Source organism: Carcharodon carcharias, chromosome 13 (genome assembly GCF_017639515.1).
Source record: "Carcharodon carcharias isolate sCarCar2 chromosome 13, sCarCar2.pri, whole genome shotgun sequence".
In the NCBI taxonomy this organism is placed as follows: domain Eukaryota; kingdom Metazoa; phylum Chordata; class Chondrichthyes; order Lamniformes; family Lamnidae; genus Carcharodon; species Carcharodon carcharias.
In genome coordinates, this window is record NC_054479.1 from 103,691,413 (window position 1) to 103,709,611 (window position 18,199).

The 18,199-nt window shown below is 37.5% G+C and overlaps 1 protein-coding gene across 16 annotated transcripts in view; it reads right to left on the reverse strand.

The window, feature by feature from the left end:
* Positions 1-914: 914 nt before the first annotated feature.
* Positions 915-18,199, reverse strand: part of anks1b (ankyrin repeat and sterile alpha motif domain containing 1B) — an 865,501-nt gene continuing 848,216 nt past the window's right edge. For 14 of the 16 annotated variants that reach the window (XM_041202975.1, XM_041202978.1, XM_041202973.1 and 11 more), the window contains 4 exons: positions 16,385-16,522; positions 11,620-11,790; positions 3,112-3,203; positions 915-1,782 (listed from right to left, as the gene is read on the reverse strand). In XM_041202975.1, the coding sequence (XP_041058909.1) occupies positions 1,737-1,782; positions 3,112-3,203; positions 11,620-11,790; positions 16,385-16,522 (447 nt within the window). In that variant the 3' untranslated portion in view covers positions 915-1,736. Of the gene's footprint in view, positions 1,783-3,111; positions 3,204-4,687; positions 4,778-11,619; positions 11,791-16,384; positions 16,523-18,199 lie in introns of those variants that run through there. The other 2 variants (XM_041202986.1, XM_041202974.1) reach the window with 2 other exon arrangements.

The following is an 18,199-nucleotide window of genomic DNA, read 5'->3' on the forward strand; positions in this document are numbered from 1 at the left end:
TGACAAGGCTTTCTTACAAGGAGTCAAAACCACCCTGTCCCCCCCTCATCTTGCCCATAGTGCCTTATGCTGTATGGATGATGTTTACTTCTTCAAAGAATGATCATTTTGAAGAATGAGATGATAATTAATTATCCTCATACATGTGATTTTAGATTAATTTGTTAGATTAATTCAGTCATTTTATTGATATCACGCCAACATGCCTACAAGAAGTGCTTGACTTTGTTAATGTCTCAGTGTTTAATGATAACTTCTATTAGAAGGCTATGTTGATCGAATTTCCATCCATTTTAGTATATTTCTTGTGTGAATAAGAGGTTTTTCATCCTTTCAATGGAGGATATTAAAATTGAGCAAAACAAACTTTTTAAGTTACAAATATGGCCATAAATGTGACTCAAAAATGAATTACTGTTAAACTCAAACTGGGTGTAACTAAGAACCATGAGTTTCACAAGACAGAAAAGCAAGGTTTGTATTTCACATTTTTGTTCAATATTACATTTGTTACAGCTGCCTTCAGGGAATCATTACATAATTATCTAATAAAGAAATGAAATATGATCAAGGCAGGTTGGTGTTGTGGTGTCTTTACTGATCCAGTATGCTCCCAATCTGACTGAATTTATGATCCCATAAAGCTGAATGATAAAGGAAAGCTCTGGAATCTGGTGGATTTAAAACTAGTAATCAATTGAGTTTTAAATTCCAATACCATAATTTGTATACTTGGTAATTGTAAATAAGTCAAGAGGTACATCTCCGGATGTAAACTACTAGAACTTGATTTGATAAATGGGAGAAAGTGATTCTGACCAATCCACAATCAGATCGAGAAACAGGGCTTTAGCTTTTAATGAACAGGAGGTGATAATTTCACAAGGGCAGTGAAACAAATTGTAAAACAGTCATATGTTTATACATCCTGTTTATTTAATGTGCTTTTGCAGGATATAAATAATGACAAAATTACAAAATCTGTAACTGGAAGCCCAAGCATATGTACAATTATTAGTTGCAGCGAGGCCACTATTTTATCCCCATACATTTTCATTTTGGTACCATGTTTACAGTGGTTCTTTTAGACTGCCAAATTACTACATACATGTATCAACAGTGAATAGGCAAAATATGTACAAGGAAACAGCATTGTTCAAGTACTATAATACCGTATTAAAAGATTAACACTGAATTGAACTAAAATTCAGTCCAACCATACAATATACATTTGATTATCAATTACAACCCAAGCTCTAATAGTCATCCTTAACTTATATTGGGTGACCTTTATCAGTAAGCCCAGCTTAGTTTCTATATCATATAAAAATAATGTAACATTGAAACAACTTAAGACCATTATTACACAAGTTCAATAAGGATTCTAAAATAAACATTAAATTGATTCACAATAGTTTTTTTTTTCCAGAGATGATGCCATATAATTATCATCATTTTTTACAATGCTGCCTGTTCACACCACAGTTAAATTCTAGCTCAACGTGGTTTCAATAGGCAATGCAGCATAGCCATATTATATGCTGCCAAATCTTTAATTTTTTTTTGCAAACAAATGAGAAACATGACGATTCTCATATTCAATAAACATTGATCGCTCCAGGTAGTAAATCAGTTGATTGTGGTTTCACAGGTTTAGTTCAAAAAACGTCGTGTGCTGCATTGTTTTGAAAGAAATCAGTCACAGATCTTAGTCTTTGCCTCAAGCGGAAGATGCATCACACTGCCGAGCAAGTCACTATTCGTGAAATTTTGTGTTTTGTACTATAGAACAAAAATATATTCATTGTGCCATGTTTCATTTAAATGTGACAATCAACGTGCAGACAATATATTTTCTTAAATAGGTTTCTTTTTCATCTGAAAGGCAACCTCTTCTGCATCCATTACTGTTACTTGGACTGCTAGCGTATCCAGTGCATCATTATGAATACGCAGTGTGCCTCCATCTGTAATGCAATGCTGTTGGCTTGCAGACATTAACACCTTCTGTATTGCACAAGGGACCTCACCGTGATGGGCTACATTGGAATGATGGATCCTTTTTTCCAGTCATAGAGAAAATTATTTTTAAAAACTAGGAATTTATTTCTTCTGAGCCCCTCAATTGCCATTGGTTTAAGTGGTTTTAAAATTAGGTCATTAATCTGAACACTGTTTAGAAATAAGACTGAAAACTGGCTTCAAGTGTAAAACTCCTGATTTTTTTTTCTCTATTTCAAAACATTCTTCATTCTTTCACATTTTAGGAGCAAGATGTCATAAAAATCACTACTGCTTACATGAAAAATAATAAATAAAAATATTCTCATTCTAACATTTGTAGTACCACGTTACTAAAGAAAAAAAATTATAAAATTATTTTCAGTGCAGATCAGTGTTTAAAACAAGGACGAGAGTCTCTGAAGGAATTGGTCTGAATAAATGTAGCCGTGTTGTGAAATTTCCAGTAAAACAATAGTGAAATTCACAACAATTGCCTAAAGCAGTTAGCAAACCACTAAAACAGTGCAGTCATTTCAAAACAAAAGCAGTTATTCAAAGATATTAGCTTAGCCATTTTTAACAATATCCCAAGGCTGCAATGCATAAATCACAGCTTTTTGTGAAAAAGTGTTAGTCCAAAAGGGATTAAAAAAATGCTTAGACTTATCAGCTTTTAGCAGCATTCAATTTATCAGATGGGCAGAAGAGACCTTCAGAGTTAAGAGTCCACTGATTTCTTCTAAATCCGCGATGACCCGAAAAAAGTTTGAAGAGAAAAGTTACATCAAGACCAAGAGAAAAATCTTGAAACTGCATCAGCTTAAGTCCTTCTGATGGACTGGTTTTAAATAAGTCTAAAGACAGTTGTCGTGTGTCAGTGTCATTCCTGTTGCTACAGTGGGAGGAATGTCAAGGAAAAAGAGCAGCTTCATGCAGTGATGACAGTAACTGTGTAAAGGTCACTCAGCGAGTGCAGTTTTCCTCTCCACTGGGTCAAAGGTCACCAGAGGAGACAAAATGTGCTGCCTGAAGTGATTGCTCAAAAGAGTGCGAAGGCACAGACAGAGGAGAATGAGACATAGCGTTTAGAATATTGTGGTCTCATACTTAGTGCTCATCGCCCTTTTTGATTCTTGCACAGGTTCCACAATCCAAGGTACATTAGGATGAGTCTTTTGTTCCAGAAGAGGTTGATCAATCTGCAGGCAAATCAAAAATACAACTGCATGAGCAAATGAGCTTTTATTTATTGATGAAAAAAAACTAATAAAAATTAAGTTTTACTGCCTCCACAAACCATCATGTTCAAATCTCTTTGACATGAAGTAAGGCTACATTACATTTCAATTCTACTGAAAGAACCAGTAGTTGCATTTTAATAACAGCAAAGTACAGCAGCCCCATCACATGACTTCTTCAGCCATACAAATGTTAAACCTGGCTTCAGTAAGTACTGAACATCTCAGGTATACCGGATGCCGGGATAGTAGGGGGTACATTCCAACAAGAGCAGCCTGCACACACACACACATACACATACATCGAAATTCAGTCATCTGAAATAAGCTTATTAACTAATTAGTTTTGAGTCCACTATAAACAATTCAAATAAAGATTAAAGCTAAGGTATAATCGCACCCTATTGGGAGAATATCTAATAGATTTTGTACTGAGGTGTTCTTTTAAAGGAATTGAATTCAAATAGATTTTTACTGTACTGCAAATAAAAATGAAAATTTTTACAGTAATACATTACAATTTGAGGGAAGCAGCAGTAGATCAGCAATCTAAATATTACTGAAGTGCTTTGATTGCTAAAATGTCAATAACATGACTTTACAGAAATTATGTTTTATGATTATTTTGTCTTACATAACTGCCAAGTCTCTTTCAACTTATGGTTGAAGCTTTGCTAGCTAAGTAAATTCGCTGCACTGTAAAGATTTGAAATGACAATTCAAATGAATGCATTGATAGTTTAGCACTAAACAATGAGCAACAACAATAATACTAACGAAAGGGTCTCAATAGCCTTTAGGTAATGTGGACTTTTCACCCTTGTGAACTTGTCCTAATAAAGATGACTTACTCTTTTTTAGTTGATTCTTCAAATGATCATAGAACAAACAGTAACCCTGGAAGATACCTTTAACATGTGTAAAATAAACAGTAAAATCTACTGGCCACAAAGTGGCATAGTGCACAGCATGTGCACCAACACACTGTGCCATGGAGTGATAAGTTGCAGGCTTGGATCTGCAACTTCCCACATGGGGAGTTCCTGATCTCAGTTGGTCCTTCAGGACAAGCACTGAGTGGGAAGTCAGGTGTTTCTGCACAGGGTGGGTGGGGGAGGGGGATGCGACAAGGAAGAAACAGAGGCAGTTTCAGCCCAGGCTACTTTCACACACCACCGCCTAATGCCCCATGACAGGGAGGCATCAGTTTGCCCTGGCTGTAGGTCACCTGCCCAGCCACTCTGGTGAGAAAGAAAATATATTTCAAAAAGGGGGCCAAAAGAAATAAAAAAACCTCGTCATGTTCCACCCCACCACCACCCTCCCCACCCCTGCCCCACTGCTGCACGATGCTTGGAAGTTTAGAAACGTGAATTGTTTTGTGCTCATTTTAAATTACACTATTTAGACGATTACAGCATAGGCCAGCTGCAAAAGACACGTACCTAGTGTTTTACAGAAACTGGTCTTTGATGAAATCATGTAAAAAAAGACCATTCGTTGTTGGTATCCGGCTTATTACCATTCTGCATCTCCTAGAGACGGTGCGATTAAAACTGTTAAAGGGGAAATCTCACCACAGCACAATTCATTGTTATTGTGCGTAAACAATACATCATTAAAAATACTAATAAACTATAGTGCAACTTGTACGTTAAGGCATTTTATCCATAACCCAAGTAAAACAGAAATATATTGAAGCACCTTCCATGAAGTCTGTGTGATACCAAAGTACAGTAAATATAGCAACCAACAAAACTCAGAAGAGTCGGTAAGTTGCTCCACTGTATTTCTTTCAACTATTTACTTAACATATATTACTATAAAACCCATCATCTGACTCTCAATTTTGTGGAGGTTTTTAAGATCTGAAAACCTGGAAGGTGCAACTTTATGAGATTTTACTGCCAGGCGGGCTAAAAGAAAACTTTTACATTGGTGTGACCAAACACACAGGATTCTGAAATAATACATTAATCAAATTCCTTGAATGAGAAATCAAATGTATATTTGATGCACTAGATATTCTGTTTATAAAGCAAGCCTATTTGCAACAAAATCTGTAGTGCCCAGTTACTGGAAACATATGCTCAAGCCACTATTTTATAATAAGCAGCAGAACAGCAAGTGGCAGATTTAACAAGGTTAATACTGACAGCACATTTGCTATGCTAATTGCATGGGGTTATTGTTATATAAGAAAACATTTCCTTTTATCTCAAGTGGCAATAACTCAAATCTGTTTGAAAAATGCCCAATTAAACAACGAAGTTTCATTGCACTGTTAGTAAGCACCCTACAGGCCCAAGTCATGAAAGGAATATCCAACCCTAATGCATTCAATTTTTAAATTCATTTAAAAAAAACCATGATTAAAATGCTGCATATGATCAGAAAGGTTGCATATCCAAATGGACTACATTTTAGAATAATTTTAAAGTAGGAAATTAAATGCCACCATTTAGCTCTAAACAATACAGCAGCTCAAAATTCCACAAGAATCCAGATTGGAATTGGGTGTCCGTGGTCTGTACAGAAGCTCCTTATCCGACTATGTTTTCTGATGTATCAAACATCACATTTTTTATCAAAGTAGGTGGTGTCTCATTATTGATGATTGATTTTAATGCCCACGGCTTCAGACCAACAGATTGTCCCTTTGAACGTGAGAATGTTGGGGGTTCTGACGGTAGCCAAGATGCCATGGAGGTAATATTGCAAGAACAAGCAGTAATTTTACATGCTTCCACACTGCACTCTGTTCAGCAAGTTAGCTTTATATATATATATATATATATATATATATATATAGAAAGGTCAGTTTGAAAGGTTTACAATGAATTCAAGGTTCACAGGTGTTAAGATTGAACAAGGAACACAGCACTGTCTAGGCTAAAATTCAACGTGTACCCAAGAGGGCTTCAGCTGCCATGTCTGTTTTCCATTCTTTATAAAGGTCTTTGAAAAACAGAATATTGAAGTTGTGGTGTTATTATGGAGATGCTGGAATGATGCTTCATTCATGAATAATTAAATGTGCATCAGAGAACCTACGAAGTATGGTCACTTTTAATTTAGGCTCATACCTCATTAGCATTTATAATAATACTGGAATTTAAACTAAGTTTGCCTGGAGTAGCAGCAGAAATATACATGCTAAGCTGTGCTAGAATTCCATAAGGAAAAATGGGCATCAGCAGCTGTACAAGCACAGTATTGCATTTTAATTCATGTAATTATCTTATCCTGATCATTTAAAAAATAAAATGCATTTGTTTCTGACATATCTAGCTTCTATTTAAATTAACCAAGTACTGACTGCTCACTCAAATGTCAATTGTGAATTTGAGATTAAATTAAAACTGGCAATTTGTTTTTTGAAAAGGAAAACACAAGCAGTTGGGAATTGCTGGTCACATTGTTGATTGGCCTGTTCTTCTCGCTAAATTTGAGTCCAATAAAACCTTGCAGTTCTTGGTTGTTCTAATATGAGGAGCTGTTTCCTTTCAATCAAATTCACATGAAAGCAATCACAAAATATTTATTCAAATGTGCTGTATTGAGGCATCACGCAGCCTGAATTTTAGCCTTGTACTGTTAATAACAGATGATGCTAACAAAGGAAAAACTCAAAGAGGGGCAGACAAGGCAATGCAGACAAAGGAAAAATAAGACCTGAAACTTGTGCGGCAGAGAATGATGAAACTTGGAAGGAAGAGGAGGAAGAGGAGGATGGGGAGGCCTGTGAGGGGTGTAAATATGATCTAAGGACCATCTGTTATTTGGCTGTTTCACCTGAAAAAAAGTGTAAACAACAACATAGCTGTACATATGCGTCACAAAAAATGCAGAGGCATTTCTAAGCAAAGGAGACAAATATATATAAAAAAACACCCTTTCCTGATGTTCTTCATCATCACCTCTCCATCCCATGCCAAATACTGTTCCCTGTCCAATGGGGCACAGGTGACTAGCTTAGGCCCAGGCCCTGTGTCAGTCTGTAATTAGCTGGATGGGGGAAGGTGTAAGGGAGCAGCCAATGATGATTTTTCACTCCCTCATGTTGCAGCAGAGTTTTATTTCTATTCCATTGCTCCCTGAGGCCCACTGAAATTGGAAACTTGCCACAAATGCAAGCATGGGGCAATGCTGTGCCCCACCATATTGCATTTAAAGTACTGGCACACTGAGCTTTCATATTACTTGGTGTGGAATCAAATCTTTTTCCCAAGCTCACTTACATTTCCCTGAGAAAGAACTAACAAGATTTTTCTACTGAAGTTGCATTTTCACATTTGATTTAACTAATATGGTACAAATTTAGGTCTACAGGAAACAAGGATCCATATTTTTATTGAACAAAATTAATGCAGGTAGGTGTTTATTAGGTTAAAAAGGTGCCAATTTCCATAAGAAGCTGAACATGAATTTATATTTGGTCCAAGAAAAAAAAACATTCACACCAAATTCACCTGCTGCATAAAATAACTTCATTTTGATTGCTCTGGATTTTTTTTAAGATTGATTGTTCTGTACGGACATGCATTGCTCAAAAAAAAAACCACCTTGGCTTACTGCACAACTGTTGGCGTCCTTTTAACTGGGGTTTGTTGAGGCATGTCAGCCCTGTAAAATAGTCAGCACCATAAAGCTCCCCATCAGCACCACCAGGTATCCTGTTAGTGCCGTAAGGTACTTAAAAGCCAAATTGCAAATTTTATACTGACTTACAACAGGACAACTTGATTTCCTCCCCTTGCTTTTAGAAGATGAATATTCTACCCGAACCTCCCCACCCTTGTTCACCGCTACTTTTTCAGAAGCGGCATGAAAACCCCAGAAAAATAGTCTAATCCACTGTCTCACGTTCAGTTATGGAACATGTTTCAAAGTGCTAGGTACGTTTCAAAATACAATTTTATCCTAACACCACTGCAGAAATATTTTCCCACCTGATAATTAGTTCTCATATTCCAGGCTATATTCTATGGCCGTTTTTGACCTCACCCACACCCTCCCCATAAGTTTGTCTCCAGAAGCTCAGGGGATACGTATACTATAAATATATACAAATAACTGACACACAATGTGTACAGAAGCACATTATCTCCCAAAAGAGCAGTGACTTTACATTGTGATGCCCTGAATTATAACATTGATGCTATGCTATCACTAGTGACACAGACATTATGCTCATTGTCTCCTATTCATATTTCCAAAGTCAGAACTTAGGTTCACATCTATCCATGGTTTCTATTACCTATCTGAAATACATACACTGGCAGGATAATGGCACTCAGCTCACCTACTAATCCATCTTCTCTTTCACAGTCTGTCAAATAGAGCCAGGGAAACAATTTTATGACATCCCTTCTGCAATACTGATGATAGGCACTCTCTCGCAACTTCCCAGAAGGGGAAGGTAGACAGCCCAACACTTATCCTGCCTTCCCCACTCACTCAGATAATGAGAGTATTAGGAGCTGATTGGAAGAAATCAGGGTTAAAACGAAAATAGAAAAAAGTAAATCACATTACAATTATTTATTCCACGCCTTTCCCAACATCCCCCATTCTGCAACTCAACATGCATTTCTCTACGGCATTTGCCAAATTGAAAATCCCCGCTGAGTTAAGAGAAATGTCAGATTCAATTTTTAAAAAGAATAGTAGACATAACAGCTTTAATGCTCACTAGGGAAATTCAATTTGGCACACAGATCAGTTTCTTCACATTGGAAAGCAACATGGCTGCTTCTGCACAAGAAGTCCAAGGGTTACACATATCTCTTCACCCAGTCTAGGACAACGTTGCAAGATCAGTGCACAAGGTACAAGTGCATCGAAGCCTTCACCAATACTAATCTTCCTTCATTAATACTAATCTTTGACCCCTGTACAAAACTCTTCAGAATGCTTCATGGTGACAAGCGGAAGATACAATTTTGCGTGTTCATGGCTGATGTTGGTGGGGCTATTCAATTTAGGATCAGAGCATTTAGAACATTGTTCGCTGCCTTTAACATCAGTTATTCACAGGAATGTGCCTTACTGAGGCACTTTATTAGTGCTAATAAAATACTTTGCTATTTTCAATGGGATAATGCCAAGTTGTCACACTGAGAATTTATAGGAAAGCAGCAACTCTCTGGCTGCAGCATGTGGGTGCTATTAATAGCCAACAGAGCTGTGAATGAGACCAGGACAGTCAATTCGCAAGCAAAATTCAAGAATGATTCTCTCATTAATCATCCATTTCCTCAACTGCCTGAATATGACGACTGAGCAAGTGATTTGGAAAGGGTCCATGAACCCAGGACTATTAAAAGAAATTATTGTTCACACAAGAAGTGACAAAGCAAAGAGAGTGGGTCAGCAACAAAAGAAGATGGAGCAGACAAAGACAGAGATGTTAACATTAAAAATACAATCGCTGTATTGAGGAATTTTGTTATTAATCGCTCCTTTGTGGGTGAAATCAGTGCTGGTGCTACACTGCATATAGCAGCAAACTTCAGGTTTTACAATAATTCGGTATCTACTCAGTTAATCTTAAATACTTTCATTCTTCAATTGAAGCCGACTTCTGTCAGGATGTGCAGCTTTTCCTCAAATTTGAGTCTTTGTGAGCTTTTTTTTCCAAATCTAATGTGTATCTGACTAGAATATTGAACTGCAGATTTTTTTTTTGCTGCTGCTGCAAATCACTAAGATACTTTTATCCAAGTATTTGCTGTGACTTTAGGTAGCCAGCTTTTTGTTTTGCACAATAAGTTACATTGGTTCATCCTATATGATTTGAGGTATTCACAAGTCCTTCCACTAGATTATGGGATAGTTAAAGTCAGTCTTGCCAACGCCGTGGAACAGCTGAGTGAATCAATAGCTGGAGACAGGTGGTGAGTTTTTGATGAACATGGGCAATAAGAGAGGGGTCAGATTGCAGCTAACAGACCAAACTGTTGCAATCTATCAGAGTTTGAGAGGCCATGCTGAGGTTAGTCACACTTCACTTCTGTGGTCCTGTCACAGTGCATAAGATAAAAGAATTTGAGGCTGAGGCCCTGTTGTTCTGATGGGTGGAGTGAGGAAAGAGAAAGATTGTGGAAATTATTAATTTACTATTGTTCTTATTCTAACTAGGATGCGGAGTGGGGGAAAGTTCAGATTCTTTCTCATTTAATGTTTCAAAATAGAAAAAGGGCAGAAAATCAAAAGTAACAAGCTAAAAAAGAAGTGAATTAATGCCTGCACATCCTATGCACGAGGCAGCTGCGGTATCTCTGACACTTAATAATTAGGAGTCATATAACTTGCTTGAAGCAAAACTAGGCACGTTTTATGGACTCCCCTCCCCCCAAAACAGAGAATTTCTGCAGATTTTTGGACAAAACTAGAGAGACATTTAAATCAAATTTCTGCAGATTTGTGATAGTATCCTGATATTTAGTCACAAGTACTTTTCTAGCCAGTTATTAAATATATGATTAATTTTTAATGGCCATTTCAAGAGTTGTCTTCTGTTAGCTGAAATCATCCAATGTGTAAAACATTTAGAGAACCAGAAGACAGAATGCATTCAAGTAGAAATGTGTTTGAGCTGGTGTATTTTTTCATGCTGCACAGATTTAAGAGCAATCTATTCTATATACACTGCATGATTATTCTGTTTAAACATGTTTTAATTCTATCCTGGTTACCATTCCTGGGCTAAGAGGATGAGCCAGTAACCTGCTGCCAGGCTTCCTGAACTCTCAACTTTACAGCTAGGCACCAGGATGTAAGGAGAATGTCTCCACTTAATCACCCCCTCCCCCCAAAATGGCATTGGATACCTAGCAACAAAGTGATAAAGCGGGCTCAATTAATTCATATTTAAGTATTTAAATTAGTGATTAGCAGAATATTTACAAATATGTTTGCGATCTTCCCTGCTCTTCCACTGATAAACTGTAAAGGTTTGAAATCTCATATGATTAATGATTAACATTGAAAGTCAGAAGCTGTATTTCTTGGATTCATTATAGCTCCTTTTGTTGGTGACAAAGGCAAGCTTTGGCTTGCCACAGGCCCCTATGGAGAAATTTCAGTCTTGATTTACCATTTGCAACAGCTCACTAGCAACACACATTGCATGTCAGATAGCAATTCATTTGTATAATTACTATTGAAAGGTCATTGTTAACTTATTTCCTTCTGACTTTAGTGCATGTTAAGCAATTCCGCATCCAATTTATATCAGCAGACACCACATCTTTAATGTATGAAATCTCCAAGTAGCAATGCTCATGAGATACAATGAATTGCTTACTGCTAATAACAAGCAGAAAATGATCCATCTTGTTGCTATGCATCTATCTGCTTATTAGGCTCTTACCACAGATTTCCGGATACTTGCTCGCGGCTTTGGGATGGGTTTGCCAGCTTTACTTTCAAGGCTGTCTTGCATTGTGGGCGGACCATGGCCACCTTTCCTGGCTTGTAGGGCCAACTGATATGCCACCTCGAAAGCTTGTCCCAGTGTTAAAATGATCTCATAGGCTAAATTCTGGAGGAAGAAAAAAAGAGAAACAAAAAAATGTTGGATTTGTAAGAGTCATTTGAACATAACTTAAGAAAAATAAGACGAAAGGAATCGCATGCATGCAACTAAGGCATACTTTCTAACTTCAGTGGGATCAGAAGTAGTGAACGCTGAAGTATGTTTATTATGCTAATCTCTAAAGTAAGAATGATGAATGCCATGTCTGATTACATCATCCTTTTTTGATATTACTTATTAAAGCAGCAGCATATTAGCTTAAAAGTGGTACGTTTCATAATTAAAGTCAAGTCCAACTCATTATATAAAATATTACATTAAGCTCATGTTCCAAGCAGCTTACTAAAACTCCTTGAAATTATTTTTCTTCTTGATGCTTTGCACCAACTGACATTCCTTCTGATTTGATATCAGCAACATCAATATATAAATAAATAACCCCGAGATGTTTGCTTTTGACAGATTATTCATACTACCTCACTTTATATTGCTCTGAGGCCATGTAGCATAATTATGATTCAAAGGTTGCATTGTGTCAGCGTTTTTAAAAAACTGACAGATTGCTAATATCTAATGCGCTTACTGCCAACAATTTTAACTGCAACACTGTGGATCTCCATGGAAACAGCAGGATCTTTTCCACTGCAGCTGTGTTGCTGATTCTAACTGGAGACTTTTGCAGTACCAGGGTTCATTTTCTAGTCATTTCTGTTTGAACTACTTCCAGCGTATTACCATTAGAATGCGTGTGCAAGTATTCTCAGGCATGGCTAATGCTCTGACTTGAACATCTTCCTGTAATTTGTCCAGAGTTCTCAGAATAATAAAATTCAAGGTACATTTACTCCCCTTGTACAGCGCAGTTCCATCTACATTAGTTGAAGAGTGCACTGTAGACACAAATCTTCAAATTTTGAAGAATAAGCCAACCGAGGCTGTCATTGAAGAATTACACGGTTGCAAAATAAAGTTGAGACTTTCCACTAAGTTTGACAGTACAAGTTGCAGTTGCCGTAAAATATTCTAACCCGCACTGTTTTAGAAAAGACAAAAATGGATGTAGCCTTAGCTGGAAACTGCAAATACTAAAGGTTCCCAAAATGTCAGACTGCGAAGTACTGCACTTCTTGTAGATTTTAGGATTAGCCCCAAAGACAGTTACCTTGTGGTTGTAAGGCGCTATCATTTTTTGTTAACCATGTAAACTCGTTAAAAAGAAAGTTTACTGGCCCAGATCTTCCATTCTCCAGATCTTCGGAGACCAGACGTAGGACCCAAGAGGCACATTGAGATCCCGCAGAAGTACTGACACACTTACCTTGATGGAAATTGCCTGGGAAGTTTGAACTTCCGATGAACCAACCCCTTCTTCCTGGGACCCTCTATGAAAGTGTCTGACTTGGAGTTGGATTCAGAGAGTTGGGACAGTTCTGTGGGACATATCTGAATAGTTACCCAGGAAATGTTAAGCAGAAAAATTCTAGTCTAACTCCTGGGTAACTACAGAATCGAACTCCCCAATTACTCACAATGACACTGCCCCCCCACCCCACGATTCTCCTATCAACTCCCTGATTAATCACCCTGACACCCCCTTTCACCTGACCAACCTACTTATCTCACCCACCCATTCACTCATCCGATCATCCGTTCATGGATATTTATACTGGACCTTTGAACTTACCAAATGCAGCTAGTGTTGTAAAAAAGGGGTATGTCTTGCCATCCCTGTGATGCTGCAGCGCTGTGATGGAGTTCTCCCGAAGGACGCTGCACTCCATGTTTCTGGAGAAGCCAGGGTTCGAAGACCCAGCAAGAAATATGGAGCAGCATCAAGGCGGGGAAAGGTTCATGTGGAGCAGCAATCTGATGATGCTGGCTGCTTCATGGAAGGTCCAGGCCCATATTTAGGAGGGTATTAAATATTTATTTCCAAATTTTGTATGCCATTTATCAAGATAATCTAATACCTGCATACTAAATATTAGCCCAAATATCCCAGCCTCCAGATCGTCAGAGACCAGGCATACGACGGAAGAGGCGCAACATGATCCTGCGGAAGTCCTGACGTACAGACCTACGTGGGAATTTCCCAGTAAGTCTAAACTTCCAATGAGCAATTCCATGAATGTCTCCAACTCTGAGCTTAGGGCTGGACACAAGCGACTTACCTTAATAGGTACCCAGTTTAAAACCTAGTCTAACAACAGGGTAACTCCACCCCTGACCACCCCACCGACCAGACCCAAATGCACCCCCGAACCGATCACCCCATCGACCCAACTACCCACTCACCTCCCCACTAAGTCACACACTAACGCATTCAATCATCCATTCACCAACCCACACTCTCATTAAAAGACTGGACCTCTAAATACCTGAATATGGCTTCTCCTGCCATAAAAGGGGTGTGTCTTCTCCTTCTCCTGACTCTACTCTACTCTCTATCAGCTGGGATCCCAGGAGAAATGGGCAGCTGTGTCAGGTCAGAAAAATCTTCATGGGCAGTGGGAAGAGCTCAGCATTGCCAATGACCAGAAGATTTGGGCCATCATTTCATGGAAATTACAACTTGTAGTGTAAAACTTAGTGAAACAGAGATAGCTGCAGCTTTATTTTCTAACTGTGTAACTGTTCACTGACAGCCTCATTTAGCCAATTCTGCAGAATTTAAAGGTTCGTGTCCACAATGCACTCCTCAATTAATTTGGATAGCAACTATGCCATGCAATGGACTCAAACACTGCGAGTAAATATACTTTGAATTTTAACATAGTAGAACCATGGACAAATGGCAAGATGTTCCAGTCAGAGCACGAGCCTTTCCTGAGAATATCTGCATTTGCGTACAAATGGTAATATAGAAGTGGTGTTTAGGATGATACTATATATGTACACAAATACACCAATAAGAGGAACAGTATCCAAATCAAGTGTTATTTATGTGGGCAGCACTTGCAAGGCCAGCATTTATTGTCCATCATTAAAAATGGAGTGGTTTGCCAGGCCACTTCAGAGGGCACTTAAAAGTCAACCACACTGCTATGGTTTCAGAGTCATACATAGGCCAGACCATGGGAGAACAGTAGATTTATTTCCCTACAGGACATGAGTGAACCAGATAGTTTTGTTTTACAATAATCAGATAGCTTCATGGTTACCATTACTGAGACTAGCTTTTTATTCCTGATTTATTTACTTAACTCAATTTAAATTCCATGGTGTGATTTGAACTCTTGTCTCCTGATCATTACTATACTACCATACCCTATCTAAATTCTCCTATCCTGATCAGCAATCTTAATTTTTTTTCAACTGGAAAAGAAACGTAAATAATAATGAGAAAAACATCATTCATCAAACTGTTTTTGGAAAACGGCACATGTCATAAGATGCGTCCTATAGATATAAAATAGGATTAATGTGCACTTGAGGGGTAATTTCAATTGCCATTTATTGAATAATGTGCAAGAATATCGGTACTTTTGAGAGTTATATTAAAGAAAAGGCCTGGTTGTTTGCTACAGCTCTAAAGTAGTCCATGTGGTCACCAAAGAGAGAATGTGATGTATATCATTCTTTATCATCCATCTTTATTTATTTCTTAATTTGTTCTTGGGATATGGATGGCTCTGGCATTGCCCTTCCCCAACTGTCCTTGAGAAGGTGATGGCAAGTTGCCATCTTGAATTGCTGTTGTCCATCTGGTTTAGGTACACCCACAGTGCTGTTAAGGAGGGATTTTTCTTGGACTTAGGGGTCCATAGCAGGTTTGAAACAACGAAGTGGTTTGCAAGGCCACTTCAGAGGGCAGTTTAGTGTCAACAATATTGCTGTTGGTCTGGTGTCAGATATAGGCCAGACCAGATAAGCATGGTGTATTTCCTCTGCTGAATGACAATAGTGGATCAGATGGATTTTTACAACAAAACATTAGTTTCATGATCATTATTAATGAAGCAAGCATTATATTCCTAATTATTAATTGACTAAATTTAAATTGCCCAGCTGCGGTGATGGGATTTGAACTCATGTCTACACAGCACTAGTTTGGGCCTCTGAATCAGTCCAGTAACATTACCATTATGGTACTGTCCCCATTATATCTATATTATCTTTAAAAAAAATTTGGACATGCAATATAATAAATGCGCTGGCTTATACCTTTTCGTTTAATTCAAATGTAATCTTCAAAAAAGTTCCACACTTGCACAGAACGATTTATCAATTGAAATTTAATTGTACTTTTTTAAGAATAATGAAATCAAATGTCCTTAGTGAACAATGTAGATCGAGCTCACATATCAGAGCTTGTTTTGGTTTTAGTCCAATGTCAAGGCACTAGTCTTTATTAATTAGGATTAGGGAGAAATGTTGTAAGTTTGTTAATTTTTGCACATCTCTCAGATAATCATAACCTTTTGCTAATGGCTCCATGTAAACTAATTATTCAGCAAAAACTGAAACAGAAAACACAGCTAGTTGTTTGCCACCCAGCTCAGTAGTGAAGAGGAATCCAACCAGGAAAAAGGGAGGGGGAAATCACACTCAGAATCTCTTCATCAGTTTAGAAAAAGATGAAAAACGTCAAGAGACTGACCACATCAAACGCGCTGAATACATGACAGTAGTGGTAACTCGACTTTAAGTCTTTGGTGATGTAAGCAAAGGTAGAGAGATCTTCAGGGTCTTGAGCAGCACAAGAAATGTTCCTAATTTCATGTTCTGTGATGATATTCTGCAGATGGTTAAAAGAAAGTACTAAAATTAGCAGGTTTACAAATAATGGAAAAGAGACATTTGGAGGGCTGAACATAAATATGTACAAAACTCATTACATATAGTTAGTAAGGCTCATTATTATGTAGGAAGACATGAAACTGCTTTTAGGTCCTTTGAGATATAAGAAAGTAGCTGTGGTTTGCCTGATTTAGCAAGTCTAACCGTTGGTAGGAGTCGCTCATTCACAGCGCGTTTAAATTATATTTTGGTACTTCAGAATGCCGCTTATTTCACCTGACATTGTTAGCTGCATGGCCATGTAGGACTTGCATAATATTATCCGGCTGCATCCATTTCAGTGAACAGATGACAAATACTCAGCCACTAGGACTTCAACATAGCAAAATGAAAAACATTTAGAACACCATGACAGGAAGCGACAATCATTAAATAATGATAAGTTTATGTGTACTTTCTACAAAACCAGTCATAAAATGGTTGAGGGGTTGGACAATACATTTTTCATTTGGTAATTTTAAAAGATGAAATTACTCAAAATGATTCCTGCTTAGTAATATATTTATATAAGATATTGTCTGAATTGCCAATTATAAACAATCATTGATATTATGTTTGTAACATAATTAAAAGATTCAACCACTAATTAACAATTGAAGGAAAGGCTTCTGACAATGTCAAAAATTTAGGTGGCAAAAATTTTGGGGTCAGCTAAATTGAGTCAGCTGCAATATAGAACAGGCTGTTCTATTAAACTGAATGGAAAATAATGTCTGAATTCACATGCTTCAAGCTGAAATATAAAGGCACGTTTCAGAAAGACTCCTGGCAGACTTTTAGTTATAAATAGAGGGAGAACAGATTTTCTGAAATGATAACCTATATCTGAATCTCAGCTGCCACAGGTCAATTCTCTCTGGCTTCTGGAAAAGCTCTGAGGCAATATTTGGCTATATTAAGCTTTAAGAGTGAGATAATGTGCAGGCATTTCAATGTCAATGTAACATGGTTATATAGTGAAACGAGTTTGATGAAACTATACCATCATAAAGTTTACACAATGCAAGGAAGTCTAATGCTGTCATGACTGATGTCAGTGTGGTCTTCCTGCCTGGGAAAAGCTGATAACTCTACTTACATAAGCTCATAGGAGCTTATCTTTTTGTTGCTGAATTTATTATTTCATGCTTTGTAGATAACTTCTTTTTGAAACCCCAGCTCCAATGAAAAATAAATTCTGATCAGGTCTCCTACACATTGTGTGAACTACAATGTTAAAAATTCTGGATGCATGAAATAAGGCCATTCTAGCTCCCAGGATAATGAGACCAATTTGCTTTTTTCACTCTAAACCAGTGAACATTAGTTGGTATTAGGGATAATTTAATTTCTTATTTTAACTTTTACTGAATTATTAGACTCCCTCCATCAATCCCCTGCCTGTCCAACTTATAATATTCTACTACAGTTACTACACTTTACATTGCTAGTTCTGTGGATGTGTGTGTAGTTTCCAATATTTTAAAATGTCCTGAGTGTATCGATCTCTGTGGCCAGATGAGAAACACTTAACTAAGGAGTTTTTTTTTTAAATTACTCTTTCATGGAATCTAAGTGTAATTGGCAAGGCAAGCATTTACTGCCCATCCCTAATTGCCCTGGAGGTGGTGGTGGT